General features: G+C 38.2%; 1 protein-coding gene across 5 annotated transcripts in view; it reads left to right on the top strand.

Annotated features, from left to right (window-relative positions):
- Positions 1 to 25453, top strand: part of ATRX (ATRX chromatin remodeler) — a 241168-nt gene that overhangs the window by 188343 nt on the left and 27372 nt on the right. For all 5 annotated transcript variants that reach the window (XM_075539142.1, XM_075539143.1, XM_075539141.1 and 2 more), the window contains 3 exons: positions 2338 to 2446; positions 7995 to 8172; positions 10616 to 10810. In XM_075539142.1, the coding sequence (XP_075395257.1) occupies positions 2338 to 2446; positions 7995 to 8172; positions 10616 to 10810 (482 nt within the window). The remainder of the gene's footprint in view (positions 1 to 2337; positions 2447 to 7994; positions 8173 to 10615; positions 10811 to 25453) is intronic.

Genomic DNA, 25453 nt, shown 5'->3' with positions numbered 1-25453 from the left:
ATAGTGGCCAACCACCTTGTTCAAGAGCTTAATGCGGTGAATGGCTGCAATCTAGGATTCGTGGCTTCATAACTTTAGGATAACCGAAGATGTTTATAGAAATTTGCAAGGGAGTGGCTTCTGCTTGAGAGAAAACAACCACAGAAACGAACTGCAAAGGCTTCGGAAAGGCTTGGTTGTGTGTGAACGGTGAAGACACTGAAGGCAATGATGGTAATGACATTAATTCAAAAGTCACAAGAGGAGCATGTACCAGTCAGCTGTGAGATAAGTGATGATGATGACGATGAGGGATCAGTCTTTAAATGCTTCCTAGAGTCAAATGATAAGGAGGACGATGAATGAACTAAAATGCCCTATTTTAAGAAGAAAATAATTTCTTTGGTTACTTTTATTTGCTTATTTCAAAGACAATGATTATTAAAAATATGCTTCAGTTTATGATTTATGAAAACAATAAAATACGTAACATCTTGTTTTTTGAGTTGTCGGCTTAGGATAATTTTCTACAAATTTTTAACTCTTTGTACATTCACAATCTTAGGTTTCAACATGGTGTCCGATTTCCATCATAAGCCCATTTAGCTCATTATTGGTTGCACTTGGCTTAGGAAAATACCAACCTGAAATGAAATTAATTTTATCTGGATAACATTAAGTCCGTCGAGACAAGGGGGTGGTGGTGGTTGAAGATGACAACGTTTAAAAAATTGGTATAATGAACATAATATATAGGGGGTTGCTCTGCTTGTAAAACAGCATGTACATATTATTTGTGTAAAAAACAGCACTATGATCTGTATTATTTCTCATTTTCCATAAAGAATAATGCCCTAATAATAGATTTTCTTATGTGTCCGTGACATTTATTTCAGTGCTAGGTGTACACTGACAATTTATATTCCCTTTTTCCCTTTGTTTATAAACCCTTTCTTACTGATATATCTTTTACACATATATTTGTAGTGCTTATGTATATTCCTTGGTTTGAATATAATTAAGTATAATGTTGGCTTAAATATATATTTTTCTGTTATGATGCATAATTTTATTAGTCTGTGTTCCGACTATGCTTTGTTATCTGAAAATGACATTACAAAAGCTATATAAATTTATTCTGCAACCATCAATACGTGGAAAATATTGATTTTACTAGTCTAACAGGATATTTTTACATATATAGTTATACAAGGAGACTCCAAAAATTCTGTGGGAGAATAAATTTAAAAGGTAATGGAATTTTTCCATGAACCTTTTGAGGACCTCTTTTATGTACTACAAATATAGCCACAACTCCACATTAGGTCATTCAGAGTGTGAAGTTACGGAAACATTTTCACCATTACCACACACCTTGAAAAAGTGAGTTGCTGGGCATGATGTCTCCAGATGATAGCTTCAAAGACAGTTTTCTGTGCACTTCTTTGGTGAGTAGCAAAGGAAGTCCTAAAAGCTTTGAGGGGTCATATGTATGTAAACTCATGAACCTCAGTCTCCGTGATCCTGACAGAAACCTGAAGGTGAAGATAGTGCTGGGCTGACGCAATAATTCTTCACATAATTATTGTATATTGTATAACATAATAAGAATAATGCTGGTTCTTCAAAAGGAATCCCAATAGAAAGTCCTGGATAGAGTAGGAGGACATTTTGGGACAAAATTCAAAATACTAAGAAAAGACTAAGCCTACTTACTGGTCTAGTTACCGATGGAATCCCTGAGGCTATTGTATTTAATTGCTCTTCAACCTTGGAACTGGCTTGAACTCACTCAGCTTTCTACCAAACAAAGACTGTAGGGTGAACAATAACACCAAGGAAGTACATACATACTCCTGAGAATAGTCAACCAGAGGCCAAAAGGGCGGGATTGCCCCAGGGAGAAATCTTGTAAGGCAGGAAGAGATAGGGAAGGAGGACAAATGGAAATGGGAAACACACAGAGAAGGGGATGTATGCGATTATACTGTAGGGATTGTAGTCAGTGTCATCAAATGAACAGCTGAAGGAAAAGCAATTTGCTTTTGTGAACTTACACCCAAATGACAAATGTTTTTTTAAAAAGGAAAATGTTTGAAAATTGGTGATTAGACTATAGGATAGTTTCTGATACATAGTATTCAGTGTATATTAGTTCTGTGAATGAATGTAAGCATTTTTTCCTAGTTTTTAGTTGTTCTCTATTAGGTTAATTAGGAGGGAGGAAAAACTGGTTGTTTACAGATTTAATTGTTAATATATATTTGAAGGAATTCTGTGCTATAAAATAAAGTGATGCGCAAGGAGGTAAATCTTTCAAAGAACAATAGATCAAATATCTTATTTTTACATTTTCAGGGGAAGGAAAGTGGCTCCGGAACATTGACTATTACCGTTTAGATGGTTCTACTACTGCACAGTCAAGGAAGAAGTGGGCTGAAGAATTTAATGATGAAACTAATGTGAGGTAGGAACCTTTTTCTGTACATACAGAGAGTTTTAAAAAATGATTTAAAATTTGCATACAGTAAAGTTCACTGTTTTGGGTGTATACTACAAGTTTTGACAATTGTCAAATATACAAAGTGCAATCTGGTCTGATCACTCCTTTCCAAAAGGAATTACCCATGTCCCTTGGTAGTTAACATCCTTTTCCCACTCCTCATGCCTCGAAACTAGTTAGTTATATGTTCTCTATTCCGATAGCCATGCCTTTACTAGAATGTCATGTAAGTGGAATCACATTCATTTGTCTTGGGATGTTGCATATATCAATAGCGTATGGATTTTAATTTCTTAGTCCATTGTGTGTGTGTATTACAGCATTTTGTACCCTCTTTCCCAGCTGAGGGGCATTTGAGTTTTGGTGCTTAGAACTGAAGCAACCGGAAATATAACTTCATGAATAAGAAACAACATAAATTCAATCCATCAAATGTGAAATCTAATCACGTCTTTCCCATTTCTCAATCATTTCTACACCAGTGCCCATGTGGCACTCCATTTCAGCCTCTAGCTCCAAAGTTAAAAGGGCACACTGTCCTTCAGACTGCCACCAACAGACTCAGGAATTCACACAGCAGTCTCACATCTGACCTATTGGTCACAAATTCAGGGTTTTCCCACTTCCCCTTCAGGATGCCAGCCATAAACTTAAGGCTTCCCCTGAAGTTCCTCTAGTTCACCTGCTGGGTTCAGTTTACTGGACTATCTCGCAGAAAGTACTACATTTTATGTTTGTAGATTTGATGTAGCAAAAATGGATTTTCCCCTCTGTGTTGATGTGTAATCCACACTGAAGGCTGTAGTGTGTATATACCCTTCCTCCTTAAATCCTTCACGTCCTCTTTGCTTTCAGCCAGCAAGGTCATGAGATCTGCATGTTGCATGTTGTTAATGAGTCTTTCCCCAATCCTCATGTTGCCTCCTTCTTCGTGTAGTACAGCTTCTTGCCTTATTTATCTAGCTTACAGATTGATTAAGTGTGATGAAAAGATACAACCCTGGCACACACCTTTCTTAGTTTTAAAGCATTTTTAACTACAAAATGAATCTCATCTAATATACACATGCCGAAAAGTATCTCTGATTCAAATTAACCCTTGAGGCATACATAATTTAAGGATATGGGGTGTTACTTTGGTGTGACTAAATTTGTCTAGCTTGAATTCACAAATGTTACAGATTACACCTGTATTATATACAAGAATCAATAAATTCCAGAGTCGAATATAGATTATAATACACTAAACCAGTCTGGAAAACACACAAGAAAAACTTTATATATATAAATTTTCTTGTGGTTTGGCTAAAAAGGATTGTAATATTCAGTAGCATCAGGTTCCCCAGTTAGCTTGGTACTATTTGTGCTTTTACAATTTTTATTTAGAAATAAAATAGACTACAAGAACTTAGAAAGACAGTATGGAACTGTGGTCTCTTCACCTAGTTTCCTATTGCAGTTATACCTTATATTAACTACAGTATGATACCAAACAAAAAAAAGTACATTGGTTCTATTTGCATATGTAGTTATCTGCCATTTTATCATAGCCTTGTGTAATTATCAGTGTGATCATGATACAAAATTACAAAGACATCTCATAATACACTTCAATAGTTATTTACTAACTTTATCATTATCTTGACCCCTAACAACTAAATTGGTCTCTATCTTAGAATTGTGTACTATTTTTGCCATGGTTGTTGTTCAGCTCTTTCAGACTCAAAGAAGTCTTATGTATTACAGAGTAGAACTCCCTAATAGAGTTTTTCATCACTATAATCTTAATGAAAGCGGCTTGCCAGAATGATCTGCTGTATTGATAGATGAGTTTAAATCACTAACCTTTGTCTTAGCAGTTGAACCTAAATTATCTGTCCCACCTTGGAACCTAAATTTCTCATAGAAAGACTTTTATGTAAGTGTTCTGCCCTTTTACCGTATTGTTCAGACTCTATACTGAGCAAATACTCCAAGAAGGTGGAGCACATGGAGAAAAGAGCAGCATCAGGACAGGCAGGTGGCTTTTTAACAACTTGCAATATGCAGATGACACAACCTTGCTTGCTGAAAGTAAGGAGGACTTGAAGGACTTCCTAAAGAAAATCAAACTGCAGCCTTCACCCTTCACTATGGATTATACTTTAACATAAAGAACAAAAATCCCCACAATTGGACCAATAAAAGCCACATTAGAATAAACAGAAAAAAGACTTATAAAGGATTTCATTTCACTTGGATCCATAATAGGTGCCAATGGAAGCAGCAGTCAACAAAAAATCAAACACTATCTTACATTGGGAAAACCTGCTGCAAAAGAACTCTTTCAAGTGTTGAAAAGCAAAGGTCTCAATCACGTTGAGGGCTGTGATGTGTCTGACCCTAGCCATAATCACCTCATGTGCATTCAAATGCTTAGTAAGGAAAACAAAAAATATTGAATATAACGAGATGCCAGAAGGAAAGGAAGTTCATTATTGAGATTTTCTTAAATAATGATTTCTTCATTTGCTATATATCTTTGGAAACACTTCGTAAGACTTTAAATGTGTGTTTTTAAATAATTTTTGCTAGTTTTGTTGGGGAGCAGATCCATAGAACTTCTCACAGTATCGTGCTGGAAATCCCTTGCTTCATAAATTAAACATCATTCACTTAATATCATTTCACATTGTACCTGTTACTACATAATCTTTATATGTAGCACTTTCATTTGTTTCACAGTATTTTTTTTAATTTTAACAATTTATTAGGGGCTCATACAATTCTTATTGTTTCACAGTATTCTATCAAGAAAATGACATATATTAACTGTTTCACTGTCACTATGCATTTAAATTATTTTCCATGTTTCAGATGGTATCTTAATGTAATGTTTTTTAATAATTTCTTTGACATAGCTTCCTATGTAACTTCAGTGATTTTCAAGGATATGCTGTTTTCCTGTTCTGAATTAGACACTTAATACTCCAAACCAAACTCACTGCTCTCAAGTCCATTCTGACTCATAGCAACCCTATAGGACAGGATAGAACTGCCCCAGGGAGTTTCCAAGATTCTAACTCTTGACAGGAGTAGAACGCCTCATCTTTCTCTAGTGGAGTTGCTGGTGATTTCAAACAGCCGACTCTGCGGTTAGCAACCCAATGCCACCAGGGCTCCATAGTAATTAGAAACAAGTTTGGCAAGACCTTACCTCAATTATTTTGGACATAGTCTCAAGACTCCTTGGAGAAGGATTGGTAAAGTAGACAACTAGCATGAAAGAGGAAGATCTTCAGATGGATCAGTACAGTGGTGGGAGCACTCAACTCAGACACAGCAACGATTGTGCGATCGCACAAGAGCAGCGTTTCACTCTGTTGTATATAATATCACCGAGTCAGAACTGACTCATTGTTACCTAACAACACTGTATATGGTAAGTTTTGCGGTGGGGGGCAGTTTAAAATACAGAGAACCACCGAAAAATACTTTCAATGTGTGCAATCCTCTGGCATTGGTTTAATTCTTCAAGTTGTACTACTTTTCTCAACGATGCGTTCTTAATTATTTTTATGATTAACAAAAGCACTGCTCTATTGTTTTGAGATTCTATTGTCAATCATATTTTATTCCTTTCTGTTGTAGAATAACACCTCCTGGTATGAATATAAATGATATTTTTATTTGGCTTCTTTTTTTCCCTTTTTATCATGCATTTGATGGAGGTTTACAGATCAGGTTTTTTTTCCCAACAATTTTGTTTCAGGGCATCAATTGCAGTCCCAATAATATGATAGCACTTATCCCATTTCCTTCCTGGTTTTTTTTCCCTATTGCCCTTTTCCTAATCTTTCTACACTCTCCTTTTGATCTCAAAATGGTTGACTGTTTTAAAATGGGTGTATCTCCCTAATGCTATTGCTCCCTTTAGAGACCTACCTATTGTTTGGCTGCTAACAGAGCTAAGGCAGTGAATTCCATCCAGACCTGGTGTGTGACTAGGTCAAGTAATTGTCTTGGCAGTTCCAGCATTATCTACCTGACTGTAAGCCTAGGGTTTGTTTGTGGATGTGTGTTGTTTTATGATTTTGAGTTTGTACCTTCATTTTTCTCCCATTCTGTTTAGGATTTCTAATGTGGTAACTTTGAGAGCTCTTGGCATTGGTCACTGGGCATCATTTAGTTCTTTCAGGGTCAGGGAGACTGAATTTCCTGTGGTCAGTTTAGCTATTTAGAGTAATTGTTTTCATGTACCTTTGATTTTCCTCACTTATTCTTTTCTCTGAATAGGGAGAAATCAGTAGTTACGCTTAGCTGGCTATTCACACGTTTTTAAAATCCCAGTCACTACTCATCAAAGTAGGATGTGTAGAGCATATCTTTTGGGCTATGCTATGCCAATTGACCTTGGTGTCACAGGAGACCATGGTCTTGAGCCCATAAGCCCCATGTCTCAGTTCCTTAGATGTTTCTTATTTCATAGAAGTTTTCATAACTTTGCCCACTATATGCTCCAACACATTCAAATATATATATGTAGCATTAGTAAATACATGTGTGGGAATATCCTCTATTAAATCTATATATTTGGAAGTACGATCCCGTTCTTCTTCCCACACTAGTTCAGCCTATGTGTTTATACATGAATTTACTCATAGATCACTGTTATTGCAGGATTCTATATTTAAACAGTTTTTATATCTGTTGCCTTTAATTTTATACTCCTCCAAGTGTCTTCCCCTATGTTCACCATTTTTTGTAGTCCCTCTTACTCTACTTTGCCTGTGTTAACAGATGTCCATTGTCTACCCTAATATGCCCTTGCTTCTCCCACACTATTAAATTACTAAATAATTATTTTAGTGTGAATGCCTTTTTATAATAGAGGTCTCATATAAATAACATTTGTCCTTTTGTGATTAATTCCATCCAGTATTATATCCTACAGTTTTAACTCTTGAAAATGCTCACAAACTGTTTCTATTGCTTTTTCTCCTAAAATTTTTTTTTCATAATACTTGCCTGAATCAGTTTGGATATTTGTTCTGTTGTAACTATGTACATATTCATACTGTATAAAATACCATGATGTTTGAGGTATTGTATCATTTGCTTAGTTGTCTATGTACATATCACTAACCATTATCAAATTTTCTTACAGAAATAGAAATTCTTCCTTTTGTTCCCAACACTTAAATGAGATAACTTATTAGTTTCATTTTGTTTCTTAGTTTTTTTCTTGGACGCATTTTCCCTAGTGGAATATTCTGTATACTTGTTCTAACTCTTACTATTGCATTTTTTAGCAATAGGATTCTTCATAGGCATATAAATTCACAAATCTTACTACTTAGATATGCCTCATGCCTTTGTTTGTTTTTGCCCAATAAAAACTTAATTTTCTATTCTCCTGATTATTCAAAAGACTGCCTTAGTGTTAAAAATTCATATTATATTCAAAACATATGTGAAGCACGCCACTACTTCTATTGCTAGAGGATTTATTCTTTATGTTTTTTATTTTCAGAGGGAGATTGTTTATCATTTCCACCAAAGCAGGATCTCTTGGAATTAATCTGGTAGCTGCTAACCGAGTGATTATATTTGATGCCTCTTGGAATCCATCTTATGACATCCAGAGTATATTCAGAGTTTATCGCTTTGGACAAACTAAGCCTGTATATGTATATAGGTTCTTAGCTCAGGTAGGTGTATAATTTTAGTCTTTATTTCAAATTGAATGGTTGGGTTAAACTGATATTTTAAGGTTATACACATGTTTATTACAGAGAGACAAAGAAAAAAAATTTTAAATGTCAGTTTAGAATATAAAGCAATACAATTTAATTTTGGCCTCTTTAAGTTTTTTTTTGCTTTATATTTGGTTCATTTCCTCGTAGTCCATCTGAAGTGGTAAACCTAAACCCGCAAACCAGGCAGAGCTAGTTCTTCTGCTCCTTGGCCAGCTCCACCCCTTCATCTGCAGTGAGCAGCCCCACAATGTGGAACCAAGTTGGTAAAGACCTAATTCACTGAAACTTAGGCTGTGACTCTACTCTTTGAGATCCAGAAATCTCTTAGACTCATATTACTCTCTTAGACCCAAAGGACTCTGCTTCCCATACTCTTTCCAGTAGTTGTGATGTTCTCTGAGTTGCTCCAGGAATGGTCCTTTTCTTTTCTTGGAGCACAACAGATACAGCTCATTTGACCTCTTACTGCCTGTAGAATTCTAAGAGGCAACAGTTTTCTTTCCTCCTCCTACCTGGCCCATTCAGTCAAGTTGATAGGTTTTCTGCTATGGTAGTTGGCTGGGTTCATAGTAAATCTATCTCTTCAAAAAGTGGGTAGGTATTCCCTTGGATGAAAATTCTAAGGCACATGTTCTCAGTTTGTACAACAGAATTTTTCAAATCTTTAAGTTGTTTTATTTTGCACATTTCATTTTTAAACCATCTCTTTACTCTTGTATTTTACTATAAGTCACAGGGAGAAACCATACATCCCCTTTAGATCTAGCTTTAAAATCCCATCAAGTTCATCACATATAAGTTCTACCTTCTGCCTAATATTTGAATATAATCAGACAGGTTCTTTACCACTGCATAAATATATTGCTCTTCCTCCATTGTTCATTTCTTTTAAAAACTTTACCAGAAGCACATTTAGTATCCACAATTCTAGCACCATTTTCTTGCTGACACCATATGTAGTCTGCGTAGCTCTTTTATACAGACTTTCTCCATAGCTCTTCTCACTTCCTTCTGAATCAGGTCCAGAATTGCCTTTGATATCCGAATTCTACCGAAAGTCTCTTCAAGGCAACAGAGACTTTTTCTCTTGGCATCTTAAAACTTTTCATTACCTATTTCCAAAACAGTTTCCACATTTTAGGTTACTGTTAGAGCAGCACTTTCCCTCTTCCAATACCAAATTGCCTTACTTATCTACTATGACTACAGCAGAAATACTCCAAATGGTTAGCTTTAACCACCCTAAATGAATTTCCTCACCGTTTAAGAGACTGGAAGTCTGAATTCAGGCTTCTGGGCAAAGGGAATGTCTCTTTCTCTGTGTCATCTGTGGAGGAAGTGCTTTTTCTCTTTAAGTTGTTGCTCCTACATTATCTTCATCTCCCAACCCCTATCTCTCTACTTGATTATTTTATCTCATATCTGAGAGTGACTAAAGATATACCATACATTAGTCCTACCCCATTAATATAACAAAGAACCCATTTCCAAATAGTGTTAAATTATAGATATGGAAGATAAGGCTTTACAACTTGTGTTTTGGGAGGACATAATTCTACCCATAACTCACTGCCCATTGGGTCAATTCTTAACTCAGAGCAGTCCCATAGGTTAGGGTGGAACTTGCCCTTTGGGTTTCTAAGACTACTCTTTTTGTGAGTAAAAAGTCTCCTCTTTCTCCCAGGGCTCCTAATTCAATCCATAACACTCTGGTACAACTTTCCTCCCCTCATCCCTCACCCTCCAAAAAAACCAACTCACCACTCTGCCATGAAGTTGGTTCCAACTTACAGCATCTCTATATAGGACTTCTTGGCCTAGTGTTTACATGTTGGGCTGCTTACTAACCATAAGCTCAGTAGTTCAAAATCACTAGTGACACCTCAGGAGAATGATGAGGTTCTCTACTCCTCTAGAATTGCAGTTACAGAAACCCAGAGGGGCAGTTCTATTCTGTCCTATAGGGTCGCTAGGACTCAGTATCCATTCGATGGCAGTGAGTGGATGAGTCTCAATCTGCAAGGAATCAGACAGCCTCACCTTTCTCACTCAAAGTGCTGGGTGAGTTTGAACCAGTAACTTTGCAGTTAGCAGCCCAACACCTAACCCACAGTGGTACCAAGACTCCTTTCCACTAAGTACAAGAATATATAATAATATGTTATTGTAATTTGGTTACATAATACAGAATGATTATCAGTTATACCGTTTTTCTAATTTGTCATTGTAAACTATGAACAGATGGAGTTTTTCATGTGTTAATATTGCCAATAAAATTTCTTATGTGACACTACAATCCTATGAAGTATACTATTTAATATTCACCAATAACAACATGATTAATTTTCAGGCTTAGAAAATTATACTTATTTGTGCATTATTCTTTTTTATAAAGGGAACCATGGAAGATAAGATTTATGATCGGCAAGTAACTAAGCAGTCACTGTCTTTTCGAGTTGTTGATCAGCAGCAGGTTGAACGTCATTTCACAATGAATGAGCTTACTGAACTTTATACCTTTGAGCCAGATTTATTAGATGACCCTAATTCAGAGAAGAAGAAGAAGAGAGATACTCCCATGCTTCCAAAGGTAACCATTTTTAGATTATTGGCTTTAACAATATACATGGACCAGGGACATTTTACTACTACTATGGAAGTTAATCACCTGATTAGAGTTTTTCAGAGACTAAAATTGTATTTAACAAATTTTGCCTAGAGAATTATAAATTAAAAGGATATTTGATTAGTCATTCAGGTATTTCCATGAAGAAATGTATAATCTGAAATAATTTTTTATGCCAAATAACAAGTTCAGTCTTCTGAGCCACTGGTGGATCCACTCTGGTCACAGGCAAGAGTCGCATTCAGACTTAGTATCAGGCAGAAAGCATTGTGATTTTGATTATACTAGATCAAACTCAGCACTGGACTAGTTGACCACCCTAAAGATGTGACCTGAATTTGTTCTGGGTGCAAGTATCTCTTACTGGTTCCATGACAGAAATTTCTCCCCTTTTTAAAATTATTATTGGGGGTCTTTTCCTTACACATTATTAGTATTTTTGTCTGTGTATCATTAAGTTTTACCCTTACCACCTTAGTATGATTTTGTTTTCTATTTGGTCCTATGGCTGTGAAGCACAGGAGTGGAGGCATAATGATAATGATGGATACCAAGGATATAGGGATTACAGGGGTTGAGGGTGGGTAAGGAGGGAAAGGGGATTTCGAGAGTAACTAATGAAGACAGGAGGGGGAATGCAGTATTGAACGGATTATGATTGCATTAATCATCTTAAACCATGGGGGAAGGAGGAATGTTCTAAAATTGATGGGGTTGTTGTACAATTCTCCATATGATTGAGTGAATGACCTATCAAATTAAATGATATGTGAATTACTTGCAAATAAAACTGCTGGAAAATAAAATAAAACCAAACACCTGATATTCTCGGTATTCTCGGGGGGGGGAGGGGGGATCATTCAGTGTTCTAGCAAAAGATCTCTGAGTAGAAAGCTGAAAGTAATGTTTCTTTTTTAGTAAACTTCCAGTAGAGGGCATACAGTATTTTAATAATGCTGTGAAACTGTCTTTTTGTCTTTTCCTTAACATTCTTTATAATAATAAATCAGCAAAGAAAGCCCTGTCTTGAAATTATTTCATTATTGTAAAGCAAATAAACCTTCCACATTTGGAAAAGAATCCTTAGGAGTAATCTGCTCAAGCCTACTCATTTTTTCTTTTTTAAAAAATAAATATTTTTATCTTACCACAATCTATACATTCATCCATTGTGTCAAGCACATTTGTACATATGCTGCCATCATCATTCTCAAAACATTGTCTTTCTACTTGAGCCCCTGTCAGCTCCTCATTTTCCCCCTCCTTCACCTGCCTGCCCTCCCTCAAAAACCTTTGATAAGTTATAGATTATTATTTTCATATCTTACATCATCCTCTGTCGCCCTTTACCCACTTTTCTGTTATTCGTCCCCCTGGGGGGGAGTTATATGTTGATCCTTGTGATTGATTCCCCTTTTCTACCCCTACCTTCCCCTAATCATCCTGGTATCTCTATTCTTGTTGTTGGTCCTGGGGGGTTTATCTAGCCTGTATTACCTGTGTTTCGGCTCTTAGCTGTAGCAGTGTGCATGTTCTGGTCTGATCCGATTTGTAAGGCAGAATTGAGGTCATGATAGTGGGTGGAAGGAAGCACCACAGAACTAGAGAAAGTTGTGTGTTTCATTGATACTATACTGCACCCTGACTGGCTCATCTCTTCCCTGTGACTCCTCTATGAGGGGATGTCCAATTGTCTACAGATGGGCTTTGGGTCTCCACTGCATACCGCTCCCCGCCCCATTCACATTGGGAATGATTTTGTTCTGGGTCTTTGATGCCTGATACCTGATCCCATTGACACCTCTTGATCACAGGTTGATGTACTTCTTCCATGTGGGCTTTGTTGCTTCTCTGCTAGAGAACCGCTTGTTTATCTTCAAACCTTTTAAGACCCCAGACACTGTATCTTCTGATAGCCAGCACCATCAGCTTTCTTCACCACATTTGCTTATGCGCATTTTGTCTTCAGGTAAAACACTAAGGGGATGCAACAGAGTAGCAAGGGGGGGATCAAAGTGATGAAATATCCGGGGAATACCAAAAATAGACTATGGGGACATAGTGTGGCACCCCATCAGACTCAACTGGAAAACACTCGTAAAGGCCAACAAACAGACCTTGAACTTTTCCCTTTTTGTCAGTGCCTTTCTTTTCTTTCTTTTTTTGTTTTTCATCTTGTTTTTGGTTATTGTTTTGTTGGTTTTGACTTCCTTTGTTTGTTGTTTTGTTTTGCTTTGCCTGGTTGTTGCACTTATGTCTGCATGTCTAGGTAAGATAGGTGGGATAAACAATTTGGAGATGAAAAGAATGGGACCAGTGGTTCATGGGGATCTGGGAGAAGGGGAGGTGGGAGAAAGGAAGTGTCAGGGTGGTGGGGAACCAACCCAGGGACAAGGGAAAAACAAGTGAACTAAAATAAATGAAGAGAAGAGCATAGGATGCCTAGTGGAGTTTAATCAAGGGCAAGGTAGCAGTGAGGAATTGGCCAAACCTGATGGTGGGGCAAGAAGAAAGTAAAAGGAAGTAGAAGAAAGAAGCAGGAGGCAAAGGACATTTATAGAGGTCTAAATACAGGCTTGTACATATGTATATATATGTAGAGAGAGAGAAAAAAGAGGATAGAGCTATGTACTTATATCTATATGTTAAGAATTAAGATTGCAGATGGACATTGGGCTCAAGTACTCCTTCCAACACAAGAACACTTTGTTCTAATAACCTGGCACTCTGTGATGCTCACCTTCCCGAAGCCTACTCATTTTGTAGATGAGGAAACGGTGCTCAGAGTCATTAGGTGACTTTTCCACAGTCTTCCCGTGATGATTGATAGGATATTATTTTTGGATAAGAAAATGCCTTTTAATATTAATGTAGCAAGTAAAGACTGTTCCAGGTAATATGGTGGCTATGCATTTATTCTTGTTATCTAAAAATATTTTGACTAATAAAAAACACTTATGGGGCTTGCCTTTCCTGATATCTTTCAACTTTACACATCTACCACATTTTGTCAATATAATTTTTTTAAGAGCCAAATACTGATTAATTCGGTATTAAAATATGGAAATTCAAATGGTGTAAATATAACAAAATCACTTAATACACTTGTAAAAAACACAGAAAGTAATTTAGTTAGTTTTTCATATAGTGGGGCATTCTTAATTAAAGCAAAAGTAACAGGAACAAAATGTTTCTGGTGTTAATCATTTCTCTAGTTAAATTTTTAATGTACATATAAATTAAAATGCTATGTACATTAAGCATTTAAAAATATTTTTAAAACATCTTTTGTACATATAAACATTTTGTTTATTCTAATCAATAAATTTCTTAAATTTAAAGTTCAATGATAGAGCATGTAGAGTTTTTTGTGTGATAACCTTTATTTAAATCACTTGGATAATGCCTTAGGGGCATAAAGGTGTATAAAACTACCATTTTTAATGACTTCTAAAGCACTTCAGAAAGTCATTTGAATTTCCATGTTTTATTATTAAATTAATTATTATATGGCTCTTTTAAAATTTTTATGTACAGGATGTAGTTAAGATTCTTGTGTTGTTGCTGTGAAGTGCCATTGAGTCCATTCTGACTCCTAGTGACCCTGTGCACAGCAGAATGAAACTCTGCCAATCCTGCGCCGGCCTCACGATTGTTCCTGTCTGAGCCATTTGCTGCAGTCACTGGGTCAATCCATCTTGTTGAAGGCCTTCCTCTTTTTTGCTGCCCCTTTACCAAGCGTGATGTTGTCCAGGGAATTGTCTCTCTTGAAAACATGTCCAAAAGTACATGAGACAAAGTCTCGTCATCCTTGCCAGTAAGGAGCATTCTGCGTGTACTACTTCCAAGACAGATTTATTTGTTCTTTTGGCAGTGCATGGTGCATTCAATAATCTCTACCAGACCATAATTCAAATGAATAGATTCTTCTTCAGTCATCCGTATTCAATGTCTACCCTTCGCATACATAGCTGAAGAATGAAAATACCTTGACTTAAGTCAGACCCAGTGTAGCCCTCAAAGTCACAACTGTGCTTTTCAACACTTTATAGAGATCTTGTGCAGCAGATTTATCTAATGCAGCGGTTCTCAATCTGTGGGCCTTGACCCCTTTGGGAGTTGAACGACCCTTTCACTGGGGTCGCCTGATTCATAACAGTAGCAAAATTATTGTTGATGAAGTAGCAATGAAAATAATGTCATGCTTGGGGGCCACCACAACATGAGGAACTGTATTAAAGGGTCACAGCATTAGGAAGGTTGAGAATCTCTGAATTCTAATGCATTGCGTTTTCGATCCCTTGACTGCTGTTTCCATGGGCACTGAGTGTGGATCCAAGCATTAGGAAATTCTTGACAACCTCAATCCGTTCTCAGTGTATCATGTTGTTTCCCACTATTCCAGTTGTGAGGATTGCGATTTTCTTTACATTAAGTTGTAATTTCTACCTCCGGCTGCAATCCTTGATCTTTATCAGCGAGTACTTCAAGTCCTCACTTTCAGCATGCAAGTTATGAATGGTTAATGGTTGCATGTTAATGTAACCAGCATATTGCAGGTTGTTAATAAGCCTTCCTCCCATCGTGATGCCATATTCTTCTCCATATAATCCAGCTGCTCTGATGATTTGCTCAGCACACAGATTGAATAAGTATGATGAGAGGATACACCCCTGACATAGACACACTTCTTGATTTTATATCCTGCTAGCGGTCCTTTATTCTGCCTCCTCATCCATTTACAGGTTCCACATGAGGAAAATTAATATTTGGGATTCCAGTTCTTCTCAAGGTCCACAACAGTTTATTATGGTCCACACTATGGACTGCCATTTCATAGTCAATAAAACACAAGTAAACATCTTTCTAGTATTCTCTGCTTTCTGACATCAGCAATGTTATCCCTTGTTCCATGTCCTCTGCTAAATCCAGCCTGAACCTCTGGTAGCTTCCTATCCATTGTTGGATGATCTTCAGCAACACTTTATTGGCATATGATATTAATGGTATTGTTGGGTAGTAAAGATAGGTGGGAATCGGATATTGGGAGTTAGAGAGTTTTGACATTATGTTTCAGAGTATTGGGTCTATTTTATGCAAAAAAGTATTGTCAATTTTTAATCTAGATGAATCAATTTAGGTATCGGTATAGAGGGTTAATTGGAGAAGAGCGAATGAAAAGATTCCTGTTAAACTCAACAAAACCAAATTAAGTGCCATCGAGTTGATTCCTACTCTTATAGATATTAACAAAGTAGAATTGCTCCTGTGGGTTTATAAGGCTGTCACTCTACGTGAGCATAAAGCTTCATCTTTTTACCCTGGGGTAGATGGTGGATTTGAACTACTGACCTTAGCAGCCCGGCATGTAATATACTTAGGACTCTTTTAAAATTATCTAGATGAGAGAGGTAATGTAGGCTAAAGTAGTGATAGCAATAGGTGTGCAGAGGTGCCTGGCACAAGAGTGGTAGTGTTATGTCAGTAAATGTTAACATCGTTCTCTAGAGTTACATGTAGAATTTCTTTTACTTTGTCCTTTAATGTTTGACATGATTGCTTTTAACAGCATTGGATTGAGCCTCTCTGAAATGGGTACTAGAAGGTGTTTTGATATTCATGGTGAATTTTTCATTGATATTTGAACCTGCTCTTAATTAAAATATCTATGAAAGTTATTTTACTATTATTATAATAAGATTGTAAATATCTTCCTTTTGATCCATAATCTTAAAGATTAAGAAGTACATTTTCATTTGCCCATTAAATTATTATCTAAAGATTATACTACATATTTCTTAATTTTTCCCTGTTCTTTGATAGTCCTAAAAGCCTTTATTTTCAACCTAGTTGATACGTGATTATAACTTTAACTTGTCACTTCCTCTGTACATCATATTACATAATTACAGTTCTTGTTTAGTCTTTTTACTTCTTTTTTGTTTCATAATGAAGAAGGTTGTGTTTTCAAAAGAAGTAAACAAGAACAAAAACCATTCTCCACTTTCTAATTAGGTTTAATGTCTCAGGCTTAATATAATGACTACTATTTTTCTTGTCTTTATAACTCTTTTAAGGAAAAACTATAATCTTTATTCCTTTCATATAATCCGTAGCAAACAATACTGTGCTGGAACCCTCTATAGATCCTTCGGTGGCATAATGATTAAGCACTGGGCTTCTAACTGAAAGGTTGGTGATTTGAACCCCCCACCCATTTGTACCTTGAGGGGAAAAAGACCTGGCACTATGCTCCAAACGGTCATAGTCATGTAACCATAAAGAACAGTGCGGCTCTGAAATACAGGGGGTCACCATTGATAGCGAGTTGGCTTGGTTTGGTTTCATTGAGCAGTTTCACATGGCCTTTTTTGAAATTGTGGTCATCTTTATCCTGTTTGGTGGTAGTGGTGGTGTTAGGTGCCATGGAGTCGAACGAAACCCTGCCCAGGCCTGCGCCATCCCCACAATTCCTGTGCTTGAGCTCCTTGTTGCAGTCACTGTGTCAGTCCTTCTCCTTGAGGGCCTTTCTCTCGCTGCCCCTCTACTTTACCAAGTACGATGTCTTTCTCCAGGGACTGGTCTCTCCGTACAATATGTCCGTATGATCTTTTTTAATAGTATGTAGTTATCGTTCTTTACTGATCCATATGTCACTAACAGTGGTGGTAGAACTAGACTTAATTTTGCAAGCAGTAAAATGGAAATAAAGTGTGATTTGTCTTTCATTGTGGATTTGTTAAAGTAAAAGTATTGGAACTTTAATGCATATCTTCATGCCTATGATGAATATTAAGCTTTGTTTACACCATTACCTTTTTAAAGTAAATTAAAGTAAATTATTGGAGCCTCTTACAGCTTATAACAATCTATACATCAGTTGTATCAAGCATATTTGTACATAAGTTGCCATTATTTTCTAAACATTTACTTCCTGTTGAACCCTTGATATCAGTTCCACCCCTCACCCTCCTGATAAATTTTAAATTATTATTTTCATATCTTATACCGTCTACCATCTCCCTGCCCCCACAGTTTCTGTTGTTCATCCCCCTGAGGGGTGGTGGTGGTTATGTTTTTTTCATTGCCATCTGTTCCTCCTTGCTCCCCTCCTCTCCCCACCTTCCCCCTACTCTCCTGGTTTCGCCACTCCAATTCCTGTTCCTGGATTCCATGTGTCATGAGCTCTTATATGTACCTGTGCACATGCTCCGTCTAGCCTGAAGTGAACTTAAAGCCTTTAAGACCCCAGACGCTATAACTTTGATAGCCAGGCACCATCCACTTTCTTCACCCCATTTGCTTATGCACCTATTTTCTCTTCAGCAATTGTGCTGGGAGAATGAGCATCACAGAATGCCAGGTTGTTAGAACAAAGTGTTCTTGCTTAAGGAAGGGCTTGAACAGAGACCCAAAGTCCATCCACTACCTCACTGTATTGCCAAATAAATATATGTCCATAGGCCAATACCTCTATTTTTATGGACTGATGCATTTACATGTGTATGTACCTATATTTATACCTCTATCCATAACTTTGCTTTCTAGGTCTTTCCTTGGTTTTCTTTTATCCTTCCTCCTTCCCTACCATTATGCTCACCCTTCTTCCGCCTCCCAGCTAGATTGCTGTTACTCCAACACCCCCAGGATTTCTACCCACTCCTTGTTGATTTAATCCCTTGGATGGTACCCTGTCTATGTCCTTTGCTCACTGCTCTCTTCCCCCGCCTCCTCCTCCCCACAAGTCCCTATGGGACCATTGGCCCCATTGCTTTTTCCTTGAGCTTGCTTCCCATGCCTATTGTATATACCGTATATACTCGTGTATAAACTGAGTTTTTCAGCACAAAAAACTGGGGTTAAGTTTATACACGGGTCAGTGATACCCCAGCAAGGTGTAACATCTCGTGTGTGATTGCCGTTCCTCCACTGTTCATTCAAAGTCCCCCTGACACTGCAGGGCTTTGACTGTTTGGTTACTCACATCTAACCAATCTGGGCTGTCCTATGACGTGGACGGTTCCAATTTGCAGAAGCACCCGTAGTGATTCACTTACACCCACAGCTGAACTGGTAAGGATGTGTCTGTGGCTGCGCTCCGTCTCTCCCCTCTGGTCTCTGTGTTAATTCACATCCTGCATTTCCCACCCTAGGCTTATACTCAAATCAGTCCGTTTTTCTGGTTTCCCAGGTAAGAATTAGGTACCTCGGCTTATACTCGGGTTGGCTTATATTCGAGTATATATGGTAAGTAGGCAAACCAACAATAACAGAGACCAAACAAAAAGAAAACAAAAGATTGAATAAAAAGAGAGGGGGGAAAGGTAATAATAATTAGCCCCCCCAAACCCATAATTCCAGATCTGTCCACTGACATTTATGATTATCTCCCCACTGGTCCTGGGGGGATTCCGGGAATTGCCCCCTCTAGCCTGATGTCTATTTAGGGGGTTCCACAGAGGCTTTGTGGTTTGCTCTACTGTGGGGTGTTCCGATATGACTAACTCCCCACCATGTGTTGTCCTCTGTCGCGGTGTGCTCCAGTGAGGGGACATCACCTCTTGAGCTGTTGTCAGCCCTACAGTCCTCTCTGTGCTTTAGCAAATTTGTGCAGGGACATCATCTTCCCACCCCATTTCTTTCTCTTTTTTTAAACATTTTATTAGGGGCTCATTTTTTTTAATCCACCCCATTTCTTTTATAGCTTTAAAAATCCTCTCAATAATAGCTTCTTGCTGCTTCAGGTGGTCCCCCTTTTAAAAAAATATAATGCTTTTATAGTCTTGTAAGATTGTGCTTTAATATGCTGTGCTTTAGGGCTTCCTAAGTTAGATCCACCAAGAGATATCTGTACATCTTTTTAATTGTTCTTGATAATATTCCTAAGTCATTTTGAAAGTTAATCATGGTACTAACTGAAATTTCTAGTGATACAGATTTATTGACTGTTTAAGTATGTGTTTTAAAAGTGTAATATTTTAACCTCTATTATGTTTGTACAAATCATGTTAGGAAAATTACATTTCTGGTAATAAACAAGAACTTCACAGGTATTAGAGGTGAAATTCTTGTTCAAGGTCATGATTTTTTAATACGAGTTAGTGGGTGTGTTGTTCCTTTTAAGTACAATGTGTACAACCTATGCTTTGTACCCCTTAGTAAGAAAACAAAGGCAGTAAAACTGGTATATAAAATATTTTATGTTTCACTTTTCCACCTATGTCTTTTAGACTGCAGGCTGTTTGTTGGTAATTATAGAGCGAGAGCAAACGGGGTTTAAAATAAAGTACCCAAAGTAAGGCTTTAGGGCTTTCTTCCTCCTCCCTGGTTTTGTGTGCAATTTTCTCCACTTCTTTATTTAGACTTTAATGCCTCAAAGCATAGTTACTGAACAAAGATGTTATTGTGCCATTCTATTAGCCTGCAGATGGTAAAACAAGATTTTGCCTTGGTTTTTCTTTACAGTGGAGTGAAAAGTACTCCATTCAAATAATTTGATGTGAAGTTTAAAATGGCTAATAAGTCAACCTATTTCGGGAAGTTGCTCTGGAATTCCATTGGTTTATGTTTGAGAGTAAAGTTCAAAATCTACTGCAGTCAAGTTAATCCTAACTCATAGTAACCCTATAGGGCAGAATAAACTTGCTTCATGTGGTTTCTGAGGCTATAAATTGTTTCAGAAGCAGATACCTCATCTTTCTCCCATGGATCAGCTGGTGGGCCCAAACTCCCAACTTTCTGGATAGCAGCCAAATATTTAACTCACTGAGCAAACTAGGGTTCTTTAATGGTTGACAATGATCCATTTATTTGGAGGACAACTTTTAACTCAATATTTGTTGACATGGACTTTTGAGGTACTATGGTCATAATTGAGATTTAATGTCTTCTACTTCTATACCTCTTTTATCACAAGCTTATCATTTAATAAAGTAATGTCTAATAGTTTTCTATATTTTCAATCACTGGTACAAAAATAATTATTCATCTGAATAAGAACTAAATTAATTAATACTAAACCCATTGCCATCAATTGATTCTTACTCATAAGGACCCTGTGGCACAAAGTAGATGCCTTAGACTTTCTGAGGCTTTAGATCTTTATGAAAATAGGCTCCCTAATTTATCTCTCATAGATCGGCTGGTGAGTTCAAACCCACCAACTTTTCAGTTAGCCATCTGTTGCTTAACCCATCATGCTACAGAGCTCGTCTGAATAACAAAAGTTTACCAAAAAACACAAGCTTTAGAGAAATCGTTTTAATTCTTCTATTTACTTATAGATTATAAATGCTTCCTATTCAATATTTGCTGGTTCATGCCAGATAAAAAGAATAAATTATTTAAGCCTTTTTCTCTCTCAAATAAACTACCAACTACCCTTTTTGGGATGCAATCTTAGTCAAGTTACTTGAAATGTCCAAGTTTCGCATCCCTCAAGAAATTAAGACGGTGACGATAACTACCTCACAGAAGGGATAATCCATGAAAACCACACCTGTCTGTTACATAGTAAATGCTCACATGTCAGCTGCTATGCTTGTTTCCATAATTTTTTCTTATTGTCATTATATTTTAAAAGCAAATATACTCACTCAAAAAAAAAAAAAACAACAATAAAAACCCAACCAAACAAAACTCTCACTGCCAATGAGTTGATTTTGACTCATAGGAAGGCTTCATCTTTCTCCCAGGGAACTCTTGATAGGTGGTTTTAAACTGGTGGCCTTGCAGTTCAGTCCAGTTAGCAGCAGCTCAATGCACAACCCAGCATGCCACCAGGGTTCATAAAGCAAGTATAGACTTTTCTGGAATTTGAGATGAGTTTCCATAGACCTCATATGAAGTCCTGATTTTTTAGAACACTTATCTTTACATGGATAGATCATCAGAAGACTATAAATATTACGAAGCCCGAAGAAATTATCTCACCAAGACTGGAAATATAGGGAATCCAGGGCGGATGATACCTTCAGGGCCAGCGGTGTGAGTGGCGATTCTGGGAGGGTGGGTTGGAAAGAAGGAACCGATTACAAGGATCTACATGTGACCTGGGGGACGGACAACAGAAAAGTGGGTGAAAGGAGACATTAGACAGGGCAAGATATGACAAAATATTAATTTATAGATTATTGAGGGCTCATGAGGGAGGGTATAGCGGGGAGGGAGGGGAAAAATGAGGACCTGATGCCAAAGGCTTTAATGGAGAGCAAATGTTTTGAGAATGATGAGGACAATGAATGTACAGATGTGCTTTACACATTGATGTATGTATAGATTGTGATAAGAGTTGTATGAGCCCCTAATAAAACAATTTTTTTAAAAGGCAGAACTCTCTAGAATTATCTATCCTTATTGCTAGCTGATACCTCTGTAGTAATTTTTAAAAGATGAACAGGTATTTTCACAGTGTGCCCTACAAACTACACAGTCAATAAATACTTGTTAGTAGGCTGGCTGTGTTTTATTTATGGTACTGCTCGGTGTCTTTCGAATTTAATTTGACTTCTTTTACTGTTGATGTTGACAAGATGTACAGCAAAGTATACACCGATTCAACAGTTTCTGCATATCATTTAGTGACATTGAGTACATTCTTCAAGTTGTGCAACCATCCTCACTCTCCGTTGAGTATTCTGCCTCCATTAATATCCAAATGCGCCTTAAAGTTTTTATCTAATTTTTCAAGTTGCTGTTGTCACTTTGATTCCATATTGATACCAAGGGGGCTCCAAAAGTTAGAAGAAAAGTGGAAAGGTAATGGAACTTTTAAAAAAATTTCTTGAAGGCCTCCCCCCATTGTAGTTGATTGGTTCACTAGGTCTTAGATGAAGTCAGGATTCTACATTTTTATCAAGCTCCAGGTAATTCATATCAAGTTAGTCCAAGGACTACGCACAAGGAAAAACCATTTTAAAGGCTTGCCACCCATTGCTTTACAAAGTTTAACTTGTACATTTAGGAGAAAAACTCATTACCTCATCAACTTTTTTTTTAAGTATTTTCTTGGAGCCCTGGTGCCACTATCAAGTAAGTGTTGGATTGCTAATCTATTTTAAAAATCATTTTATTGGGGCTCATACAGCTCTTGTCACAGTCCACACATACATCAGTTGTGTAAAGCACGCTTATACATTCGTTACCCTCATCATTCTCAAAACTTACTTTTTGCTTGGCTTCCTGGAATCAGTTCCTTATTTTCCATGCCCCGCCCCATCCTCCCTCCCCGGTTCCACCTCCCTCCCCAGGTCCACCTCCCTCATGAACCCTTGATAATTTATAAATTATTATTTTATCTTATCTTATACTGCCTGGCGTCTCCCTTCACCCACTTTTCTGTTGCCCATCCCCCAGGGAGGAGGTTATATGTCTGCTATCGCCACTTTCACCACTGGTCCTGAGGGGATCATCTGTCCTGGATTCCCTGTGTTTCCAGTTCCCATCTGTACTGCTGTGCATCCTCTGGTCTAACCAGGTTTGCAAGGTAGAATTGGGATCATGATAGTTGGAGGGAGGAAGCATTTAAGAACTACAGGAAAGTTGTGAATTTCATTATTGCTACACTGAACCCTGAGTGACATATCTCCTCCCCACTACCCCTTTGCAAGGGATGTCCAGTTGTCTATAGGTGTGCATTGGGTCCCCATCATGCGCTCCCCTCATTCACAATGAAATGACCCTCCCCCCCCCCACCTATGGTGCTTGAAACATGATCCCCCTCGGCCCTTCGTGATCACACTTGTTGGTGTGCTGCTTCCATGTGGGCTTTGTTGCTTCTGGGCTGGATGGCTGCTTGTTTACTTTCAAGCCTTTAAGACCCCAGACGCTATTATCTCTCGATTGTCGGGAACCATCAGCCATCTTCACCACACTTACTTATGCACACATTCGTCTTCAGCATTCATATGGGGAAGGTGAACACACAATGATGGTTTTTGTTCTTTGGCGTCTGCTACCTGATCCCTTCAAGACCTTTTGATAACCTAGACTTGTGTGCTTCTTCTCTGTGTGCTTTGTTGCTTCCGAGCTAGATGGCCGCTTTTTTACCTTCAAGCCTTTAAAACCCCAGGCGCTATAACTTTTGATAGCCGGGCACCATCAGTTTTCTTGACCACGTTTGCTTATGTACACGTCTGTCTTCAGTGATCATGTCGGGAAGGTGGGTATCATGGAATGACTGTTTAACTGAGCAAGGTGCTCTTGTATTAAGGGATTGCGCACGAGGAGGCCCAATGCCCACCTGCTACCCTACTACTAAACCTATAAATATATGCACCTAGGTTTATTTCCTCCATAATCGTAAATATATTTACTTATGTACATGTCTGTATTTAGGCTTATATGTATTCCCTGTGCCTTCTACTCCTTTCCTCTATTTCTCCCGTCCCACTACCATGTTCAGCCTTCATTCTGGTTTCAGTAATTCCTCAGTTACCTTGCCCTTGGTCACTCCCTACCAGTCCTCCCATCCCTTCCCTCCTCTGGTTTTGAACCACTCGTTGTTCCCTTGTCGCTGGGTTAGCCAACACCTCCTCCCTTCCCCTACCTCCCACACTCTCGTGTTCCTCTGGGACCATTGGTCCCATTATTTTCTTCTCACGTTTGTCCCGCCTATCTTATCTAGGCGGACGTGCAGATATAATAATATGTGCATAAAATTGCGGATGGCTTTGGCAGCATCAAATAAAGTGGCACATCAGAACCTGGCAATGACAGCAGCAACACCAACAAGCTAACAAACAAAAAAGCCACTGACATACAAAATTTAAAAGAAGAGATAAAAACAAAACCGAAAAAGAGAAAGCAAAAGCCTGTAAATAGTTCAAGGTCTGTTTAATGACCTTTAGGAGTGTTTTTCCAGACGAATCTGATGGGGTGCCACGTCCTGACCCAAAGTCCATCCTTTATACTCCCTCAGGACCTCCTTGCTCTGCTTCCTCCGCCGCTCCATTGCATGCCCCCAGTGTTTTGCCTCAGTGTGCTGGAGTCAGCTCAGTTACACATCCTGCCCTGTGTCTCTGGTGCTGTCCCGTGTAGGGCCATGGGTCAGTGCAGGATGTTGCAACTCGCAGTGGGGCCAGCTATATGGTCCTCTCTGTACATTGGGCCCTCTGAGCTGGGCTATCATCCTCTGAACTTGGCGGGCCCAGGTGTGCTCTTCTCCATTCCTCCTACCTTTGCTTCAGCTTCCTTCTGGTTACAGTAGGTCAGTTCCTTTCCCGTACCAGATGATCTATTTTCATTGTCTGTGGCACTCCCTTCCATGGTGGGGTCGGGTTGATTCTGGTTAGGGCCGGCGTATGGTCCAGCTATGTTGCCCTTCTGGTTTGGCGCGTCATAGTGGGATTTTTATGCACATACCAGTTCTGTGAGGACCTATCCAATACTCTCCCCCTGGTTGGGTAAGTGCCCTGTTCTCCCCGTGCCATCAACTCAGTTTCTCCCCACCCTGCTTCTCCCTCCACCTGCCCCCTTCCCCTTCTCTATGTTGGACTCTCATGTACCTCCCTAAGTGTGGTCTCCCCTCCCCCAACTATCTATGCTTCCACCCGTTTATTGCTAGATAGGTGTTTATTCTTCTGTTCCTAGCATGCTGATTATACTTAC

This window comes from Tenrec ecaudatus, chromosome X, assembly GCF_050624435.1.
Source record: "Tenrec ecaudatus isolate mTenEca1 chromosome X, mTenEca1.hap1, whole genome shotgun sequence".
NCBI lineage: Eukaryota > Metazoa > Chordata > Mammalia > Afrosoricida > Tenrecidae > Tenrec > Tenrec ecaudatus.
The sequence above is the reverse complement of the archived record's forward strand: the minus strand, read 5'-3'. Positions and strand labels throughout refer to the sequence as shown.